This window comes from Scyliorhinus torazame, chromosome 1 (genome assembly GCF_047496885.1).
Source record: "Scyliorhinus torazame isolate Kashiwa2021f chromosome 1, sScyTor2.1, whole genome shotgun sequence".
NCBI classification, from domain to species: Eukaryota; Metazoa; Chordata; class Chondrichthyes; order Carcharhiniformes; family Scyliorhinidae; genus Scyliorhinus; species Scyliorhinus torazame.
This window is the reverse complement of record NC_092707.1, coordinates 384,903,475-384,924,790: the sequence shown is the minus strand read 5'-3', so window position 1 is coordinate 384,924,790 and position 21,316 is coordinate 384,903,475. Positions and strand designations below refer to the sequence as shown.

The following is a 21,316-nucleotide window of genomic DNA, read 5'->3' as shown; positions in this document are numbered from 1 at the left end:
GCCATCGGGATTGCGGCGCTCACAATGGAGGATCAAGGCACCCAATTGGCTGAATTTGTGAACTTTCCCCAAAATGTTAACCTTAAAATGCATGTAAATAGTTTCCCACCACTCCCGCTGGACTCTTTTTTTTTTTTAACGGGGGTGTATGTGGTAGTCACCACTGTTGTTTATATCACATACGAGATGTAATACGGTAAGGCTCCTGTACTACAGGTACGGGGGGGGAGATCCCTGCCTGCTGGCTCTGCCCAGTAGGCGGAGTATAAATGTGTGTGCTCACCGAGCTGCAGCCATTTCGGCGGCAGCTGCAGGAGGATACACATCTCTGCTTAATAAAGCCTCGATTACACTCTACTCTCGTCTCGTCGTCATTGATAACGCATCACTCAGATCTATAACGACACTGAATGCACTTAACATACTCCTCTCCCAACCTAAACCTCTTGCAATGTATGAAAAAAAATAATTCCATTCCACTCGATGAAAAGCTTTCTCTGCATCTAAGGATTCCACTACACCATCTAACACCTGTTTTTGAAAGACCTGGTTGACATTTAATAATCCCCTGACATTGTGACACAAATTGCAGCCCTTTTTTGAACGCAGCCTGATCGCCCTGGATGACGATAGGGAGAGTTCCTTCCAAGTGCCATACCAACATTTGGACAGCAATTTCAAATCTACACACAGGAGCCAAATTGGCCTATAGGGTGCACACTCTTCATGATTCCTGTCTGCCTTCAGATATAGGAAATATTCGCTTCTCGTAGCATCTGCAGCAGCAGACCTGTCCAAAAGAATGACTATACATGATAATCAACGGATCCATTAGCAAGTCTTTAAATTCCTTGTAAAATTGATATTCAAAACCATTGGGCCTTGGGCCTTTACTAGATTGAAGCTCCTTCAAGGCAAGAGTCACTTATAGAAATGGGAACATTCGGGACCAATATTTGGTCCTCTGAGATTATTGGAAGTTTAAAGGAAGAGAAGAAATGCTCCAGAAGTGTTAGTGTATCCCCAGACTAGTCTGTTTATATAAATCAGCATAAAAACCTTTTATTGAGTCTAACACAGAGGGAATAGGCCTGGAGTCGGCCACCTTCCCAGTAAAGAATGCCAGGTATCTACTTGGTTTGTTTCCAAACTCTTAGCCTTTGATTTGCAAACTTTAAACCCCTCACAGCATATTGAGTCAATAAAAAGTCCAGCGCTATCTGGACTGCATTCATTTCTTTCAGCAATGAGCAGTTAGGACTCCTGCCATACTCTCTCTGTTTCAGCGAACCGTCGCTGCCACTTCAGTTTGGATTGGATTGGATTTGATTTATTGTCAAATGTACCGAGGCACATTGAAAAGTATTGTTCTGTGTACACTCCAGACAGATCCATACATTAAAAAGAACATAGGACATGGGCAGCATGGTGGCACAGTGGTTAGCATTGCTGCGTACGGCGCTGAGGACCCGGGTTCGACTCCTGGCCCTGGGTCCCTGTCCGTGTGGTGTTTGCACGTTCTCCCCGTGTCTGCGTGGGTTTCGCTCCCACAATCCAAAAGATGTGCAGGATAGGTGGATAGGCCACGCTAAAATTGCCCCTTAATTGGGAAAAAAAAAAATTGGGTACTCTAAATTTAAAAAAAACATAGGACATACGATAAATACAAAATGTAAATACATAGACACAGACATCGAGTGAAGTTTACAGAGTGTAGTACTGCTCGGTAGAAAAGATGTGTTGAGAGATAAATTCAGTCCATAAGAGGGTCATTTAGGGGTCTCGTAACAGCGGGGAAGAAGCTGTTTTTGAACCTATTAGAGCGTGTTCTCCGACTTTTGTATTTCCTGCCCGATGGAAGAGAGAATAACCTGAGTGGGCGAGGTCTTTGATTATGCTACCCGCTTTCCCAAGGCAGAAGGGCAGCAGGAGGTGTGGACAGAGTTGATGGATGGGAGGTGATTTTGTGTGATGGACTGGGCTGTGTTCTCGACTCTGTAGTTTCTTAACGGTTTTGGGCTGAGCAGTTGCCATATCAAGCTGTGATGCAGCCAAATAGGATGCTTTCTCTGGTGCATCTGTAAAAATTGGCAAGAGTCAATGTGGACATGCCAAATTTCCTTAGTTTCCTGAGTAAGTATAGGCGCTGTTGTGCTTTCCTGGTCGTAGCGTCGCCGTGGGTGGACCAGGACAGATTGTTGGCGATATGCACACCAAGGAATTTAAGCTGTCAGCCATCTCCACCTCTGCACCATTGATGGAGACAGGAGTGTGTACGATACTTTGCTTCCTGAAGTCGATGACCAGCTCATTAGTTTTGCTGACAATGAGGGAGAGATAGTTGGCATTGCACCACGCCACTAGGTTCTCTATCTCTATCCTATTAACATCGTTTGTTGGTCGTATGTGAAATCAGTATCTCCCGAGCATAAGCCTTACAGTTTCCCATAGGATAGAGGGGCTTGTATCAGAGAGGGAACTGACTGAATAGAAGAGACTAAATTCAATCTTAATGTACGAGGTAGAGGAATTATTCCTGAGTAAAGGCACGCATTTTGCAATACGTTTTGAAAGCTCGGCGATTTATGAAATGTCATGGATATACCACAGCACACTAATTAGTTAATTGACATTGTTAAAATTCAAACTTTAGCTTTCCATGGCCTGCCTATCCACAAATTGAAACTGTGGCTTGGGCTCAAAATATTTCAACATAACTAGGTACATGTATATATAAAAAACGTCAGAATGCAGTTAAGCTGCTTGGTGAAAATTGTACCTTTTTAAGTACCTTGTGACACCTATTATGATCACAGCCGATATTAATTGCTGACCAAAGTAAATTCGAGAGGGAAACTTGGCTTATGAGAAAATACCCTTTTGTTTGTGTTCTGAAAACGAGAAGAAAACATTCTCATCTCAGTAGCAAGAAGTACAATAATGCTTTTGGAATTTTTAAAATTAAAAGTTTTATTAAAAAGAAGCAAAGAGAACTTTTGAGCGCCCAAGAAGGGGCGACACGGTAGCGCAGTGGTTAGCATTGTTGCTTTACAGCGGCAGGGTCCCAGGTTCGATTCTCAGCTTGGGTTACTGTGTGTGGAGTCTGCACGTTCTCCCTGTGTCTGCGTGAGTTTCTTCCAGGTGCTCCGGTTTCCTCCCACCAGTCCTGAAAGATGTGCTGTTAGGTGAATTGGACGTTATAAATTCTCCCTCCGGAACTTCCGGGTGCGGCGATGACCAGCTGAGTCGCACGTTTCGGCAGCTCCCTGTGAAACGGACTTTTGGGCTCTTGATAGGAGCCCCAACGGCAATTTTGACGGCTAAAAACACTGTGCGGTAAACCAGAAGGGAATCCCCCCTGGATACGGATGGAAAAAGGAGGAGAGAGTGGCCAGATTGCAGTGGATCCTTTAGAACAGCGGCAAGGAAGGCAAGCAAAAACCAAGATGGCGTCGGAAGGTGGCAGTTTAACATGGGGCCCTGAACAACAAGAGTTCTTGAAATGCTGCGTGGAAGAGATCAAAAAGGAAATGAAGAAAGAGCTGTTGGCCCCGATACTACAGGCGATCGAAGGGCTAAAGGAGGAACAAAAGACCCAGGAGCGGGAGCTTCGGGTCGTGAAGGCAAAGGCAGCCGAGAATGAGGACGATATACAGGGCCTGGTGGTGAAGACGGAGACGCAGGAGGCACATCAGAAACGATGTGTGGCAAGGTTGGAGGCACTGGAAAACAACGCAAGGAGGAACAACCTGAGGATTCTTGGTCTTCCTGAAGGTGTGGAGGGAGCGGACGTCGGGGCATATGTGAGCACGATGCTGCACTCGTTAATGGGAGCGGAGGCCCCGGCGGGTCCGTTGGAGGTGGAGGGAGCATACCGAGTGATGGCGCGAGGACCGAGAGCAGGAGAAATTCCCAGAGCCATAGTGGTGAGATTCCTCCGGTTTAAGGATAGAGAAATGGTCCTTAGATGGGCGAAGAAAACTCGGAGCAGTAAATGGGAGAACGCGGTGATCCGCGTTTATCAAGACTGGAGTGCGGAGGTGGCGAGAAGGAGGGCGAGCTTTAATCGGGCCAAGGCGGTGCTTCATAAAAAGAAGATAAAATTTGGAATGCTGCAACCGGCAAGACTGTGGGTCACATATCGAGGGAGGCACCACTACTTTGAGACGGTGGATGAAGCGTGGACTTTTATTGTGGAAGAAAAACTGGAATGAGCGGGTTATTAAAAAGAACGTTCGAACAAAGTGGTGGGGCGAATGTGGGGGGCAAAGAGGGGTTTTATGTACTAATCCTGCGATGTGGTAACTTTTCTCTCTCCCACAGGTGGTGATGGGGGGAGGAGGGGAGGTGGAGGAGATGGGGCGTTGGCCATTGGGGGCGGGGCCAAGGGAGAAGCGCGGGCTTGGTTCCCGCGCTATGATAACCATGGCGGGAATAGAGAAGCAGGAAGGAGGGGGCGTCGCACGGTGCGAGCCGAGGTCACGGGGGGAAGCCGAGGTCAGCCAGAGTTTGCTGACTTCTGGGAGCAACATGGGGGGAGTAATTACGCTAGTGGGGGGGGGGGGGGGAATTACTGGGTTGCTGCTGCTGGGGAGAGGGGGGAGCTGGTATGGGAGAGGATGGGCGGGGGGGCACCGCCTGGGGGAGATACAGCTGCGTGGGAACCGGGTGAGGAGCTGGAAAAAGGTGATGGCTAATCGACAGGGGGGGGGGGGGGGGTAGGAGGGTAGGAAGCCCCCCAACTCGGCTGATCACGTGAGAGGGCTGAACGGGCCGATAAAGAGGGCACGGGTACTCGCACACCTTAAGAAACTTAAGGCAGATGTGGTTATGTTACAGGAAACGCACCTGAAACTGATAGACCAGGTTAGGCTACGCAAAGGATGGGTGGGGCAGGTGTTCCATTCGGGGCTAGATGCGAAAAACAGGGGGGTGGCTATATTAGTGGGGAAGCGGGTAATGTTCGAGGCAAAGACTATAGTGGCGGATAACGGGGGCAGATACGTGATGGTGAGTGGCAAACTACAGGGGGAGACGGTGGTTTTGGTAAACGTATATGCCCCGAACTGGGATGATGCCAATTTTATGAGGCGCATGCTAGGACGCATTCCGGACCTAGAGATGGGAAAGCTGATAATGGGGGGAGATTTTAATACGGTGTTGGAACCAGGGCTGGATAGGTCGAAGTCCAGGACTGGAAGGAGGCCGGCAGCAGCCAAGGTACTTAAAGATTTTATGGAGCAGATGGGAGGTGTAGACCCGTGGAGATTTAGCAGACCTAGGAGTAAGGAGTTCTCGTTTTTCTCCTATGTCCATAAAGTCTACTCGCGAATAGGCTTTTTTGTGCTGGGTAGGGCATTGATCCCGAAGGTGAGGGGAACGGAGTATACGGCTATAGCCATTTCGGATCACGCTCCACACTGGGTGGACTTGGAGATAGGGGAGGAAACAGGAGGGCGCCCACTCTGGAGAATGGACATGGGACTAATGGCAGATGAGGGGGTGTGTCTAAGGGTGAGGGGGTGCATTGAAAAGTACTTGGAACTCAATGATAATGGGGAGGTCCAGGTGGGAGTGGTCTGGGAGGCGTTGAAGGCGGTGGTTAGAGGGGAGCTGATATCAATAAGGGCACATAAAGGGAAGCAGGAGAGTAAGGAACGGGAGTGGTTGCTGCAAGAACTTTTGAGGGTGGACAGACAATATGCGGAAGCACCGGAGGAGGGACTGTACAGGGAAAGGCAAAGGCTACATGTAGAATTTGACTTGCTGACTACAGGCACTGCAGAGGCACAATGGAGGAAGGCACAGGGTGTACAGTACAAATATGGGGAGAAGGCGAGCAGGTTGCTGGCACACCAATTGAGGAAAAGGGGAGCAGCGAGGGAAATAGGGGGAGTGAGGGATGAGGAAGGAGAGATGGAGCGGGGAGCGGAGAGAGTGAATGGAGTGTTCAAGACATTTTATAAAAAATTATATGAAGCTCAACCCCCGGATGGGAGGGAGAGAATGATGGGCTTCTTGGATCGGCTGGAATTTCCCAAGGTGGAAGAGCAGGAAAGGGTGGGACTGGGAGCACAGATCGAGGTAGAAGAAGTGATGAAAGGAATTAGGAGCATGCAGGCGGGAAAGGCCCCGGGACCGGATGGATTCCCAGTCAAATTCTATAGAAAATATGTGGACTTGCTCGCCCCGGTACTGACGAGGACCTTTAATGAGGCAAAGGAAAGGGGACAACTGCCCCCGACTATGTCTGAAGCAACGATATCGCTTCTCTTAAAGAAGGAAAAGGACCCGCTACAATGCGGGTCCTATAGACCTATTTCCCTCCTAAATGTAGATGCCAAGGTCCTGGCCAAGGTAATGGCAATGAGAATAGAGGAATGTGTCCCGGGGGTGGTCCACGAGGACCAAACTGGGTTTGTGAAGGGGAGACAGCTGAACATGAATATACGGAGGTTGTTAGGGGTAATGATGATGGCCCCACCAGAGGGAGAAACGGAGATAGTAGTGGCGATGGATGCCGAGAAAGCATTTGATAGAGTGGAGTGGGATTATTTGTGGGAGGTGTTGAGGAGATTTGGTTTTGGAGAGGGGTATGTTAGATGGGTGCAGCTGTTGTATAGGGCCCCAGTAGCGAGCGTGGTCACGAATGGACGGGGATCTGCATATTTTCGGCTCCATAGAGGGACAAGGCAGGGATGCCCTCTGTCCCCATTATTGTTTGCACTGGCGATTGAGCCCCTGGCGATAGCGTTGAGGGGTTCCAAGAAGTGGAGGGGAGTACTTAGGGGAGGAGAAGAGCACCGGGTATCTTTGTATGCGGACGATTTGCTACTATACGTGGCGGACCCGGCGGAGGGGATGCCAGAAATAATGCGGATACTTGGGGAGTTTGGGGATTTTTCAGGGTATAAATTGAACATGGGGAAAAGTGAGTTGTTTGTGGTGCATCCAGGGGAGCAGAGTAGAGAAATAGAGGACCTACCGTTGAGGAATGTAACAAGGGACTTTCGTTACCTGGGGATCCAGATAGCTAAGAATTGGGGCACATTGCATAGGTTAAATTTAACACGGTTGGTGGAACAGATGGAGGAGGATTTCAAGAGATGGGATATGGTATCCCTGTCAATAGCAGGGAGGGTGCAGGCGGTTAAGATGGTGGTCCTCCCGAGATTCCTCTTTGTGTTTCAGTGCCTCCCGGTGGTGATCACGAAGGCTTTTTTTAAAAGGATTGAAAAGAGCATCATGGGTTGTGCGTGGGCCGGGAAGACCCCGAGAGTGAGGAAGGGATTCTTGCAGCGTAGCAGGGATAGGGGGGGGCTGGCACTACCGAGCCTAAGTGAGTATTATTGGGCCGCTAATATTTCAATGGTGAGTAAGTGGATGGGAGAGGAGGAGGGAGCGGCGTGGAAGAGATTAGAGAGGGCGTCCTGTAGGGGGACTAGCCTACAGGCTATGGTGACAGCCCCATTGCCGTTCTCACCGAGGAACTACACCACAAGCCCGGTGGTGGTGGCTACACTGAAGATTTGGGGACAGTGGAGACGGCAGAGGGGAAAGACTGGAGCCTTGGGGGGGTCCCCGATAAGAAACAACCATAGGTTTGCCCCGGGGGGAATGGATGGGGGATATGGAATGTGGCAAAGAGCAGGAATAACGCAACTGAAAGATCTGTTTGTGGATGGGAAGTTCGCGAGTCTGGGAGCGCTGACCGAGAAATATGGGTTGCCCCAAGGGAATGCATTCAGGTATATGCAACTGAGGGCTTTTGCGAGGCAACAGGTGAGGGAATTCCCGCAGCTCCCGACACAAGAGGTGCAGGACAGAGTGATCTCAAAGACATGGGTGGGGGATGGTAAGGTGTCAGATATATATAGGGAAATGAGGGACGAAGGGGAGACTATGGTAGACGAACTAAAAGGGAAATGGGAAGAAGAGCTGGGGGAGGAGATCGAGGAGGGGCTGTGGGCAGATGCCCTAAGCAGGGTAAACTCGTCGTCCTCGTGTGCCAGGCTAAGCCTGATTCAGTTTAAGGTATTACACAGGGCACATATGACTGGAGCACGGCTCAGTAAATTTTTTGGGGTGGAGGATAGGTGTGCGAGGTGCTCGAGAAGCCCAGCGAATCATACCCATATGTTTTGGTCATGCCCGGCACTACAGGGGTTTTGGATGGGGGTGACAAAGGTGCTTTCAAAAGTAGTAGGAGTCCGGGTCGAACCAAGCTGGGGGTTGGCTATATTTGGGGTTGCACAAGAGCCGGGAGTGCAGGAGGCGAGAGAGGCCGATGTTTTGGCCTTTGCGTCCCTAGTAGCCCGGCGCAGGATATTGCTAATGTGGAAAGAAGCCAAGCCCCCGGGGGTGGAGACCTGGATAAATGACATGGCGGGGTTTATAAAGCTAGAGCGGATTAAGTTCGTCCTAAGGGGGTCGGCTCAAGGGTTCACCAGGCGGTGGCAACCGTTCGTCGAATACCTCGCAGAAAGATAGACGGAATGGGAAAAAGAAGGCAGCAGCAGCAGCCCGGGATCGGGGGTGGGGGGGGGGGGGGGGGGAGGAGGAACCAGAAGGACTCTCAGGGTTGTTAATATATACTGTATAGTATGTATAGGTCGTTGCTACAGATAATTATATATTGGACTGTTAAATTATATTTTTGGAGCGTGTTACTTGTGACAAGGCAGTTGCCAATTAGGGCTAGTTTTCATTTTTGTTATTTATTATTTATTCATTTTTTGTTTATAAAATAGGTCATTGTTATTTGTGTTGTTATAATATTGTGTAAAGGATGCACAATGTACTGTGTTGGTTGACCAAAAATTTTCAATAAAATATTTAATAAAAAAAAAAATTCTCCCTCCGTGTACCCGAACAGGCGCCGGAATGTGGCGACTAGGGGACTTTCACACTAACTTCATTGCAGTGTTAATGTAAGCCTGCTTGTGACAATAAAGATTATAATTATTAAAAGATTACAGTTACACAATTGAAATTAGTCCTATGAAATATTCCCAGAAAGACTCCCTACTTGGTCGGATCCACAAGTAAACACCTTCCTGGCAACACTCATATTGTTGTAACTATAAAAATCCAGTAATATCATTCAAGACAAAACTGCTGTAGCTTTGTGAAAGCATACCACACAACTTCTTGTGCCTCTCCGAAGGCAGGAGAATGGGGATGAGAAAAACATCAGCCATGCTTGAATGGCGGAGCATACTCGATGGGCCGAGGCCTAATTTTGCTCCTATGTCTTATGGTCTTATACCACTTCCACTCTGCTGTGGAAATCCAAGAACTTTAGACAAGGTTGCTTTTTGCAACCCAATACATTTTTGTGGATTAACTGGATGGCTGACTCAAACTTTTATTTCTCGTAGCCCAGAGCTGATCTAGGAGATCTTGCTCACACAACCAACACCAAATCAGCACCTCTCCTTAAATATCCTTTTCCCCTTTCATCTACAGTTCCATTGTCCTCCGCATTTAAAATCTTTCATGCTTTCCTTTGGCCCCCACTTTCTGGTCAAAATTTTTTAATTACCTTCTCTTGTTTACCACAAAACCTTTAATTTGTAAATGTCCTACTTCCCTTTTAAATTTAACAGCTGGAAAAAGATCCCTATGAATCTCATAATACAAATTTGTAAACCTGACTGTAGTCACTTAAAGCCACTTGACGGTAGTTTCATTTAGCATCTTTATTCCTTTTCATGTCCCAAATTTTTCAGATCAGTAGTCTCCACTAACATTTTCCCAGCTTAATCCAATAAATTACACACACAATCAGCCTTATACCCAGGATCTCCAAAGCTATTTTAAAAACAGCAATCATTTTTGCAAGCATTCATGTTTGGCTGGAGGGCATCTGATAGTCACAAATGCAGAAGTCTTGTATTGTCCTCCTTTTTAAAAAAAAACCCATTCTTTTAATACTGAATGAGGAACTAATCGAGAATGAGTCATTTTTCATTAATAGTACAGGCCAAAAATGCTGAGACAAAACAGCATGTCACAAATACCTTCCTACTTTGAAACCGGAAATGCTGAGGTGTTTCATCTCTTTCCAAACTTGTGATTAGATTTAGTACAAAGCAAATTTGTGCAGGTTAGGTGGATTACCACACTAAAATTGTCCCTTAGTGTCCAAAGATACGAAGGTTAGGTGTGGTATGGAGATAGGGTGGGGGAGTGGGCCGAGGTAGAATGTTCTTTCAAGGATTAGTGCAGACTCAATGGGCTGAATGGCCTCCTCCTGCACTGTAGGGATTCTGTGGGAATTGCAATTTCCGAAATAAAAACAACAAGCTGGAAATTATCAGCAGCTGTTGAGTTAAACGAGATTTAATGTTTCCGGTCATGACAGCTCTTAATCGGAACAATTTCCGAAGTTGCCATAAAGGTATATTTAGTACTGGGGAATAGGGTGAAATGTTCAATGCTTGTCAAAATAGGAAGGTAACAAAATAGACTGTAGTCACTAACATGAAAAATGTAGAATACGGAAAGATTTAGATTTCAAAATGAGTTTCATTTTTAAAGGTTTTACAAGGCAAATGTAATGCACCTCAAAGAAAGGGAACAGGGGCCCTGACAACATTGGCAAGAGGTAACGAACTGCTAATAGTGGGACTAAAGTATTTCACTCATTGCTCATTTCTACTCATTTTGTTTTATTGTTCTCAATTCAAATCCTAAAATTAAATGGCCAAACCTTTTCCTTCAATTTTCACCAATCAAGTTTATTTTGGAACTTTTTTTAATCGTTAATATTTTTGCGATTGTAGCTGGTAATCAGATCCCAAAGTGAAACTTGGCTTGATAGATTCTAACTTTGATTATTTAAGAAACTGGAGAAAAGTTACTGTACAAATTCACAGGAGTTTACTGAATTTTTAACAATGAATAAAACATTAATTAAATAAGGAAAAATTAAGTCTTGTTACACGGCACAAAAGTTGGAAAAATCTCAATACAAACCCAATAAATGTTTCAAACTCGCATTATTTATTTTATCCCAGCAAAACCCTGACATAAAACCCAGTGAAGATCTACCACGGTAACCAAGTTTTCTTTCTCAGGCTGGCCCAGTTGCAAACGGTTTTCTTCCGGTGGATTTCTAAGCATTCATTAGATGCTTCTCCCCAACTGGTATCTTTCCTTGAGAGACCCAAACCCGGAATATAAACTCACTATTACTTCAACTGCGAGCAAACACCTGCGTTTCCTAAACTCAATCCCCCATGCGGTCTTTCAAGATTTTTGACTGGAGTGTTTAGAAATCCTGCTTTCACTCTCTAAACTTTTTTCCTGTCTTTCCTAGTGTCTGTGTGTCGAACCCTCCCTGTTCCTAGGCACAGCAGTTGTATTCTACTTTGGTTTTTTTCCCAAAATCACTGAACTGATTTGCTCGGAGGCCTTCCAGACCGAGCACTAAGCTCACAAAAGAACTAAATGAAACTGAAACCATGTTCCACCTTTTGTAATAAACAAATAGAAATAGAAATTAAACTTAAAGTTGCATATTATTCCCAACAATAGATGGAAAAGGGAGCAAAATTGGTTCAGGGTGGAAAAACATAACTGAATATCTGTGGCAGCTGGTTTGAGAAACTTGGGTGTGGTGGTTTTCAAGACAAAGTGGAATCTAGAGTCACGCTCATTAATGAACATTAATATTCAATAACTGCATTCAAGATCATAAATTCTCTTTTCTCTCTCCACTAAAGAATCAAGTTATAATCATTTTTCTTCCTTCAACCTGCACTAAATCCATGCTTCCTTCCTAATGGCAGGAAGGTAGTCACCCATAGTTGAGATGGAAAATATTGCAATTGGCCCCAAATCTTTTTTTTTCAGAAGTATTGGTTAAATATAAATGCGATGGGAGCCTTTAAGCACAAAAAGGGCCCAAAATTATACACAAGTACACCGTTACAGGGCGTCACAGTAGTACAGTGGTTAGCACTGTTGCTTCACAGTGCCAGGGTTCCAGGTTCGATTCCCGGCTTGGGTCACCGTCGGTGCGGAGTTTGCACATTCTCCCCGTGTCTTTGTGGGCTTCCTCCGGGTGCTCCAGTTTCCTCCAAGTCCTGAAAGACGTGCTTGTTGGATGAATTCAACATTCTGAATTCTCCCTCTGTGTCCCTGAACAGGCGCTGGAATGTGGCAACTAGGGGCTTTTATTGCAGTGTTAATGTAAGCGTACTTGAAACGAAGGTTATTATAAAGATTATGATGTTATATGAATGCTTGGCATAGTTATTTAGCCTTTTCTCCTGTTTGATTTTAACCAGTTTAAAGTAGATGGGTAGTTTTCTTTGCTAGCATGATGAAGAGAGGAACTTCAGGTGAACCAGGTCTGGTGCTCATCCACATGTACCCCAAGGCATAATTTCAGAACTCAAGTCCATTTGCTAACAGATGCATTATTTCCTGACCGATGTTTTATATTTTTGAAAGATGGAAGCTGAGTACATAATTCCTACTTCCATAGGCTGTCGCTTTTTAAAGTTCTGAATGGTCATTTTTTTTTCCTATTGCTACAGGAGAACTGAGCACATGAACATGGCTACTAAACAGGGCATTCAAGCAGCTGTGTTTCAATTATTGAAGAGATGTGTGCACTTTTGAAAAATGCTGTTTCCCCAATTCTGGCTTTGAGAAATCATGTGATAATCCAGGGTTCTTTAGTCTCAAACAGAGAGAGAGAGAAAGAAGGGTTTCTGAGGAGGCTTTATGAAAGTATATAAGATGGAGGAAGTAAACCCAGAAGAATATTTAAAGCAGCAGGACAAGAAAAAAAAAACACATGTCCAGCGCTTGAAGGGCTTGGACATGGCAGACTTATTGCATGCAAGAATTAAATTGAATAATTTATTTATTACTTAGCAAATCTATTTTATAAAATTAATACACAATTGGACATCATCATGTATCTGGGGCGAGATTCTCTGATCCTGAGGCTAAGTGTTGATGGAAACGCGACGGCGTCAACATGGCCTCAGGAGCAGCGATTCTGACCCCTACAGAGGCACTGGAGCGACCAACGCCGCTCCAGCTGCCGTTCCCTGGCGTCAGATGGGCACCGTGGGTTTGCGCATGTGCAGTGGGACCGGCGCCAATGCGCGCATGTGCAGTCGCTCCCTTCACGCCGTCCCCGACGCAACATGGCGTAGGGCTACGGGGCCCGTGCGGAACAAAAGAGGCCCCCAGCCCGAGAGGCCGGCCCGCCAATCGATGAGCCCCGATCGTGGGCCAGGCCACAGCCCCCCCCACCAGCCCGCCCCCAGATGAATCCACGCCGAAGTCCCGCCGGGTAAGAGCAGGTGTGAACGGCGCCGGCGGGACTCTGGTTTTTTTTGCGTGCCCGCTTGGCCCATCCCGGGCGGAGAATTGCCGACGTGGCCCCCGCCGGCGCCAATGCCGTCGATTCTCCGCTCTCCGGAGAATCGGCGGACTGGCGTTGGGATGGCGTCGCGCGATTCGCGCCCGTCCTGCCGATTCTCAGGCTCGGCCTGTGCTGAGAGAATCCCGCCCCTGATATCTGGAATACATCCCACTCTTTGAATTGCAGAAACTTGACCATACGGTGTGCAATAAAAACAGCAGACCCGGCAGCATTTCTGTGAAGAGAAGTAGAGTTAACATTTCAGGACAAGGACGTTTCTTCAGAACTTTGTGAATGTCATTGTCTGCTAACCTCCACTGAACAATTAAACTTAATATTTTGATGCTTTTGAGTGAGGATCACTGCATATTCCATAGAAGGATTGATCATGGGACTAGATGAAAGCCCCCCGCCCCCTTTTTTTGAAGCAATCCGTGCTATTAATTTGCAACTACTTGTTTTTGGTCCTCTCTAAGCTCTTTGTATTTGTATCCATCCTCTTGTTTTCTCTGCCCTAAGTGTCTCCTGGCTGTCACTTTTTCAAAATGGTGAGGCAGTCTCCAGATTTTGGTGCTTTTGAGAAGTGTTTTTTATTTTGCTGTATTTTCATTAACTGCTGAGTTAACATTTTTAGATCGAGTCAAAGAAATATTAGTGATGGGCAGAGAACATTTTTTTAATCATTACTGTTGGAATTTCTTTTTTTAAATAAATTTTATTGAGGTATTTATGATTTTTTAACGATAACAGAAGAAACAGTGTACATACAAATATAAATATAGTGCAACGGCCGTCTTCCTCCCTCACAGGTCCCACCTTTCTTGCACACTAATCTAATCTAAACTTAAACTCCCCTCCCACTCTGCTGACGGTTAAGAAGTCGATGAACGGCTACCACCTCCGGACGGACCCTGACATTGACCCTCTCAGGGCGAACTTGATTTTCTTCAGACAGAAAAGGTTAGCCGTGTCAGTGAGCCACGTCTCTGACTTTGGGGCTTTGAGTCCCTCCAAGCTAATAGTATCCATCTCCAGGCTACCAGGGAGGCAAAGACCAGAACGTCTGCCTCTTTCTCCTCCTGGATTCCCGGATCTTCCGACTCTCCGAAAATCGCCACCTCTGGACTCTGTGCCACCCTTGTTTTTAGCACCTTGGACATAACATCCGCAAACCCCTGCCAGAATCCTATTAAGCTTCGGGCATGCCCAGAACATATGAACATGGTTCGCTGGTCCACCCGCACACCTTGCGCACCTGTCTTCTACCCCAAAGAAGCTGCTCATCCGGGCCACTGTCATGTGTGCCCGGTGAACGACCTTAAACTGTATCAGGTTGAGCCTAGCACATGTTGTGGACGCGTTGACTCTACTCAACGCATCCGCCCAGAGACCATCCTCTATCTCTCCTCCTAACTCCTCTTCCCATTTGTGTTTCAGCTCCCCGGTCTGCGTCTCCTCTGACCCCATGAGTTCTTTATAAATGTCTGAAACCCTCGCTGATCCCACCCATACTCTGGAAACTACCCTGTCTTGTATCCCCTTGGCGGTAAGGTCGGGAAGGTTGAGACCTGCCTGCGTAGGAAATCTCGCGCCTGCAGGTACCTAAACTCATTCCCACCCGTCAATTCAAATTTCTCCTCCAACTCCCTCAGGCCGGGAAAGCTCCCCTTTACAAACAGATCTCCCATCCTCTTGATCCCTGCTCTTTGCCATCTCCGAAACCCTCCATCCAGCCTCCCCGGGGCAAACCGATGATTATTGCAGATTGGAGACCAGACCGATGCTCCCTCTGCTCCCACATGTTTCCTACACTGCCCCCAGACTCTCAGGGCCGCCACCAGCACGGGGCTGGTGGAGTACCGTGCCGGCGGGAACGGCCGAGGCGCCGGACCAATGCCCCCAAACTCGTGCCTTTACATGATGCCACCTCTACTCGCTCCCACATCGACCCCCCCCCCCCCCCACCACCCCCTTCCTAATCATGGCTGTATTTGCCACCCAATAATAATTACTAAAGTTCGGCCTTTCAGGGAGACACTGAAACACAAACAGGAACCTCGGGAGTACCGTCATTTTCATTGTCTGTACCCTCCCAACCAGTGATAGCGGGAGCATGTCCCACCTTCGGAATTCTTCCTTCATTTGGTCTACTCTTCGGGTCAAATTTAACTTACATAGCCATTCCCATTCCCGTGCCACCTGGATGCCTAGGTACCAAAAGCTTCCCCTTACCACTCTAAACGGTAGCTCCCCCAGTCGCCGCTCCTGCCCCCTTGCCTGGATCGCAAACATCTCACTTTTCCCCAAGTTCAATTTCTAACCCGAAAACCGGCCAAATTCCCCCAGAATCCTCATAATTTCTTCCATCCCTTCTAGTGGGTCAGAAACATATAGGAGCAGGTCAACTGCATCTAGCGTGACTGTGTTCTACCCCTCCCCGAACCAGCCCCTTCCAGCCTCCTGAGCTCTCAGCGCGATTGCCAGCGGCTCTATGGCCGGCGCGAACAGCAGTGGGGAGAGGGGCCATCCCTGCCTCATCCCCCGGTGCAGCCTAAAATAGCCCGAGATCAACCTGTTCGGCCGTACACTCGCCACGGGCGCCTGATACAGCAGCCTAACCCAGTCGATGAAGCCCCGTCCAAACCCAAACTGCCCCAGCACCTCCCACAGATAGGTCCATTCCACCCGATTAAATACCTTTGCGTCCATTGCAACCACTACCTCAACGTCCCTACCCTCTGGGGGCATCATGATCACATTCAGCAGCCTTCTAACGTTGGCCGCCAACTGCCTGCCCTTAACGAATCCCGTCTGATCCTTCCAAATCATGCCCGGAATGCAGTCTTCGATCCTAGAGGACAAGATTTTGGTCAACAGTTTGGTCAACTACATTTAGCAGGGAGATCGGTCTGTAGGACCCGCATAGCTCCGGCTTCTTATCCCGCTTCAAGATCAGTGAGGTAGTGACATCGTCGAGGGAAGCTCCCCTCTCTCCCTTGCCTCATTAAATGTCCTCATCAGCAGGACCCCAGCATCCCAGAGATCTTTTTATAAAACTCCACTGGGTACCCGTCTGTTCCCAGGGCTTCACCCGACTGCATGGCCTTCAGCCCTTCTGCTATTTCTTCCATCCTGATTGGGGGCCCCCAGCCTTTTTACCAAGCCTTCGTCAACCTTTGGGAACCTCAGCCCCCCTAAGAATTGCCTCATCCCCTCTGGCCCAGCTGGAGGTTCCGACTCATACAGCCTGCTATAAAACTCCTTGAATGCCATATTAACCCCTGCTGAATCTCCGAGCAGGTTCCCATCTCTGTCCCTTACTTTCCCAATCTCACTGGCTGCCTCCCTCTTGCTGAGCTGCAGCACAAGCATTCTGCTGGCCTTCTCTCCATATTCATATATCGGCTGTTGGGATTTCTTAATATGGCATTGTCATCATGGGCAACACATATTTGGTAAACTTTGTTTTAATTTGTGTTGAAATTGCCACTTCTCCCTTTATAAATGTAATTTTTATTATAATAAATCTGCCTTAACAAGAATACAAATGTTTTGCAGTGACATCTGGCCTTTTCCTTTTGAAAACAAAGAAAGTAATAAATTGGCCTTAGCTTTGGTAAGCATACACACAAAACAAGAATAGTGCAGCTGTGCTTCCTCGCTCATCTGTGCTTGGAGGGCAGCTCAGTTTTGTTACTTGTGCAAAAGCAAGAGCTTGGAGAATAATAGCAACTCAGTTCTGCTATCGAGTCATTGTTCACTTATTTAAAGGATTGGATTGTGTTACGTATTGTTTTTGACCATCATTGCAACATACACCAAACATTGCATATTTGTGAGGAATCGTTAAATGTTGTATTGCCATGGCTGTCTTTCACCGAACATGAAACACGGGCAGATATTGCTATAGATTTTCAAAATTATATTCTCGTGCTTTGTTTCTTGTTTAGGAAGTAAACATGACGATGGAACACAAAGTGATACGGAAAATGGAAATGGCCAAAGGCGGGCTCACAAACATGCTGCACTTGAAGATCAATTGAGGATGTATCGTGCAGAACAACACAGGCTTCATCATCAAAAGACTTCAGCTTCAGAAAAAGCCCATGAGGTTCCTTCAATGAGTAGGACTGCCTTTATGATAGAGTTCTTTGATGAAGATAATCCACGCAAGCGACGATCCTATTCTTTCACACAAATTGCAGCAGCTCTACCCCAAGAAGGTCCTCATCCATGTCCACCTGCAAAGCCAAAAGGTAACACAGCTGAATCGAAGACAACTTCTTTAACACATCAGCCAAGTCTTCCTCATGCTAAATCATCACACGGTGTACCTGAACTTCATCAAACCAAACATTTACAAAAACAAAAATCTGACGAACCATCAATTCCATTAGTATCTGCCCAGACAGCACAGCTGAGAAGTTCTGGTAGCAGTGGGCATAGACTGAACTATAGTCAACAGCTAGAACAACAAATGATTTCACCATTGGCTACAAAGGAAAATGATGATGATCAAAGTGATAAAGGAACATACACTATTGAACTTGAAAATTCCAATACAGAAGAAGAGGAAGCTCGTAGAATGATTGACACGGTAAGAGTAAAGAAGCATATTGTGCCCTGCAAGTGATTTTCTGAGTAACACATTTCTGTTGTTCATTCCTAAGAACTGAGCCTCAAGAAGACTTGAATTTAGTTGCTCTTTATTAAACAAGTATTCTGGTACATCCAATAATTGGATTTAAAATTTGGTATAAGATCATAATTGTAACATGTTTTCCAACTTAATTGTTCTTTTTGCCCTTGAGCTACTGCGAAACTCATCAGAATATCAACCCAAAGGCATCATTGACTTGTGCCACTACATGAATCTTCCTAGTCTCTGAGCCTCTGACTCCAAATATGTTTCTTTAAAATATTATTTATTCTCCTCCTTTTTCACATTTTCTCCCAAATTTTCACCCAGCAAGAATCAGTAACGAATGTAATGTCAATCCCCATATCAATAACAACGATCCCATCCTCTCACCAAACCTGACATTGGCCCGCATGTTAACATAAACAAATGACAAAAAGGAATCAGGAATCATCCATAGTCACCATTAACACACAAAGTCCCAGTCCCCCACCTCACTAATGTGCGATGTGATCCAATTCTCGAAAGTGCATAATGAATAACGCCCATGAATTGTAGAAACCCTCCATCATTTCCCTCAGTTCAAATTTGACCTTTTCAAGCGTCAAGAATTCCAACAGGTCCCCCCACCACGCCAGGGCACAGGGTGGACAAGGTTGATCTCCACCCTAACAAGATCCACGTTCGGGCGATCAACGAGGCGAAGGTTAAAACATCTGCCTCTGCATCCGTTTCCAACACCAGCTGGTCCGACACCCCGAATATGGCCTCCCGAAGCCAGGGTCCAGTTTCACGTGCACCACTTCAGAGATTACCCTAAAAACCTCCTTCCAGTAATCCTCCAGCTTTGGGCAGGACCAAAACATATGAACGTGGTTTGCGGGGCCTCCCCCGCAACGTTCACACACATCTTCTACCCCCTCAAAGAGCCGACTCATCCTCGCCCTTGTATGGTGCGCTCTATACACCAACTTCAGCTGTATCAGCCCCAACCTCGCACATGAGGTGGAGGCGTTCACCCTCCAGAGCACCTCACACCAGAACCCCTCCTCCATATCCTCTCCCAACTCTTCCTCCCACTTTTGTTTTGATCCCTTCTAGCGGCGCCTTCTCCTCCAAAATAGCACACTGGGCTAAATAGCTGGCTTTTAAAGCAGACCAAGGCAGGCCAGCAGCGTGGGTTTATTTCCCATACCAGCCTCCCCGAACAGGTGCCGGAATGTGGCGACTGGGGGCTTTTCAATCCTGCAAAACAACCCCCAAGAAACAAATCTTTTAGTGTCCTAATTCCTTTCTCCTCCCATCTCCGAAAATGTCCATCCCACTTCCCTGGCTCAAATCTTTGGTTCCCCCGAATCGGCATTTCCCCTGACCCTGCCCCCAACCCGAAGTGCTGTCGAGACTGCCTCCAAATTCTCAACAAAGCTATTACTACCAGACTCCCTGAGTAACTACCCAGGGCCGTCGGGAGCGGTGCTGTCGCTAGCGCCTTCAATCCCGACCCCCTACCCAAACTCTCCTCCATTCTGACACATTGGGAGTCAACCCCTCTGACCCAGCTCCGTACCTTCTCCACATTTGCCACCCAGTAATAATACATCAGGTTCGGAAGACCCAAACCCCCTGCCTGCCTTCCTCTCTGTAGTAGCAGCTTTTTAATTCAGGCCACCTTCCCTCCCCATATGAACGAGGTAATCATCCCTTCAATCTCTCTAAAAAATGCCTTTGGCAAGAAAATCAGCAGGCATTGAAAGATAAAGAGGAATCGCGGCAACACATTCATTTTAACCGCCTGTACCCGACCCGCCAGTGACAAAGGGGGACCATCCCACCTTGCCAGATCAGCTTTCACCCTCCCCACCAACCTAGAAATGTTGTACCTACAGAGCCCCCCCCCCCCCAATCTCGAGCAACCTGTACCCCAGGTATCTAAAGTGAGTCCCTGCCTAATGGAATGGCAGCCCCCCCACCCCTGGCTGAGACCACAAAATACTCACTCTTGTCTAGATTTAATTTGTACCCTGAGAAAGACCCAAACACCCGAAGCAGCTCCAGTATTCCCCCTATTGACACACTTGGTTCCGACGCGTATAATAACAAGTCATCGGTATATAAGGACACCCTATGCTATATCCCCCCCCCCGCACTATTCCTTTCCATACCCCCGAACGTCTTAATGCGATGGCTCAATCGCGAGTGCAAACAGCAGGGGGGACATAAGACATCCCTGTCTCGTCCCAAGGTGGAGAGGAAGGTATTCTGAGCTGATGTTATTTGTGTGGACACTGGCCCTCGGCTCCTTAGATAATAGCTTTACCCAGTCCACAAATCTGGGTCCAATTCCAAACCCCTCCAGAACTGCCATCAAGTACCCCCATTCTACTCTGTCAAATGCTTTCTCGGTGTCCAATGCCACAACCACCTCGGTTTCCTTCCCCTCTGCCGGTACCATAACCACATTCAATACCCTCCTAATGTTCGAAAAGAGCTGCCTCCCTCTCACAAACCCCATCTGACCTTCACCTATCACCTTCAGGAGGCACTCCTCTAGCCTACCTGCCAGTACCTTCGCCAATATCTTTGCGTCCACGTTTAAAAGTGATATGCTCCTATATGACCCACACTCCGTCGGATCCTTATCTTTCTTAAGTAACAGGGAAATCGATGCCTGTCCCAAAGTTTGTGGTAACGCCCCCTTCCCTATCGCCTCCTCAAACATCCCCACCATCAGCGGTACCAGCTTATTTTTGAATTTTTTATAATATTCCACCGGAAACCTATCCGGCCCTGCCACCTTCACCGACTGTATCCTCCCAATCGCATCTTTTATCTCCTGCTCCACTATCGCCCCTCTAACGTAGCCCTGTCCCCCTCCCAACCTTGGGTACTCCAGGCCATCTAGAAATTCCTGCATCTCCCGGCCTCCCCCAGGTGGCTCTGACCTGTACAACCTCTCAGAATTCCTTAAAGACCTTGTTAATCCGATCTAGAGCTACCACCAACTTCCCTGCCCTGTCCCGCATCTGGACAATTTCCCTTGTTGCAGCCTCCCTATGGAGATGACCCGCCTTTCCTCCATGCTCGTAAACTGGCCCCCCCTTGCTCGCCTCAATTGGCGTACCGCCTTCCTGGTAGATAGTCGGTCAAAGGGATGTACTTCTGAGGCTGTATAAGGCTCTGGTCAGACCCCATTTGGAGTATTGTGAGCTGTTTTGAGCCCCTATGTAAGGAAGGATGTGCTGGCCTTGGAAAGGGTCCAGAGAAGGTTCACAAGAATGATCCCTGGA

General features: G+C 47.3%; 1 protein-coding gene across 16 annotated transcripts in view; it reads left to right on the top strand.

Annotated features, from left to right (window-relative positions):
* The window catches only part of cep170aa (centrosomal protein 170Aa), a 257,407-nt gene that overhangs the window by 83,698 nt on the left and 152,393 nt on the right, over positions 1-21,316 (top strand). For all 16 annotated transcript variants that reach the window (XM_072512604.1, XM_072512598.1, XM_072512607.1 and 13 more), the window contains one exon: positions 17,341-17,987. In XM_072512604.1, the coding sequence (XP_072368705.1) occupies positions 17,341-17,987 (647 nt within the window). The remainder of the gene's footprint in view (positions 1-17,340; positions 17,988-21,316) is intronic.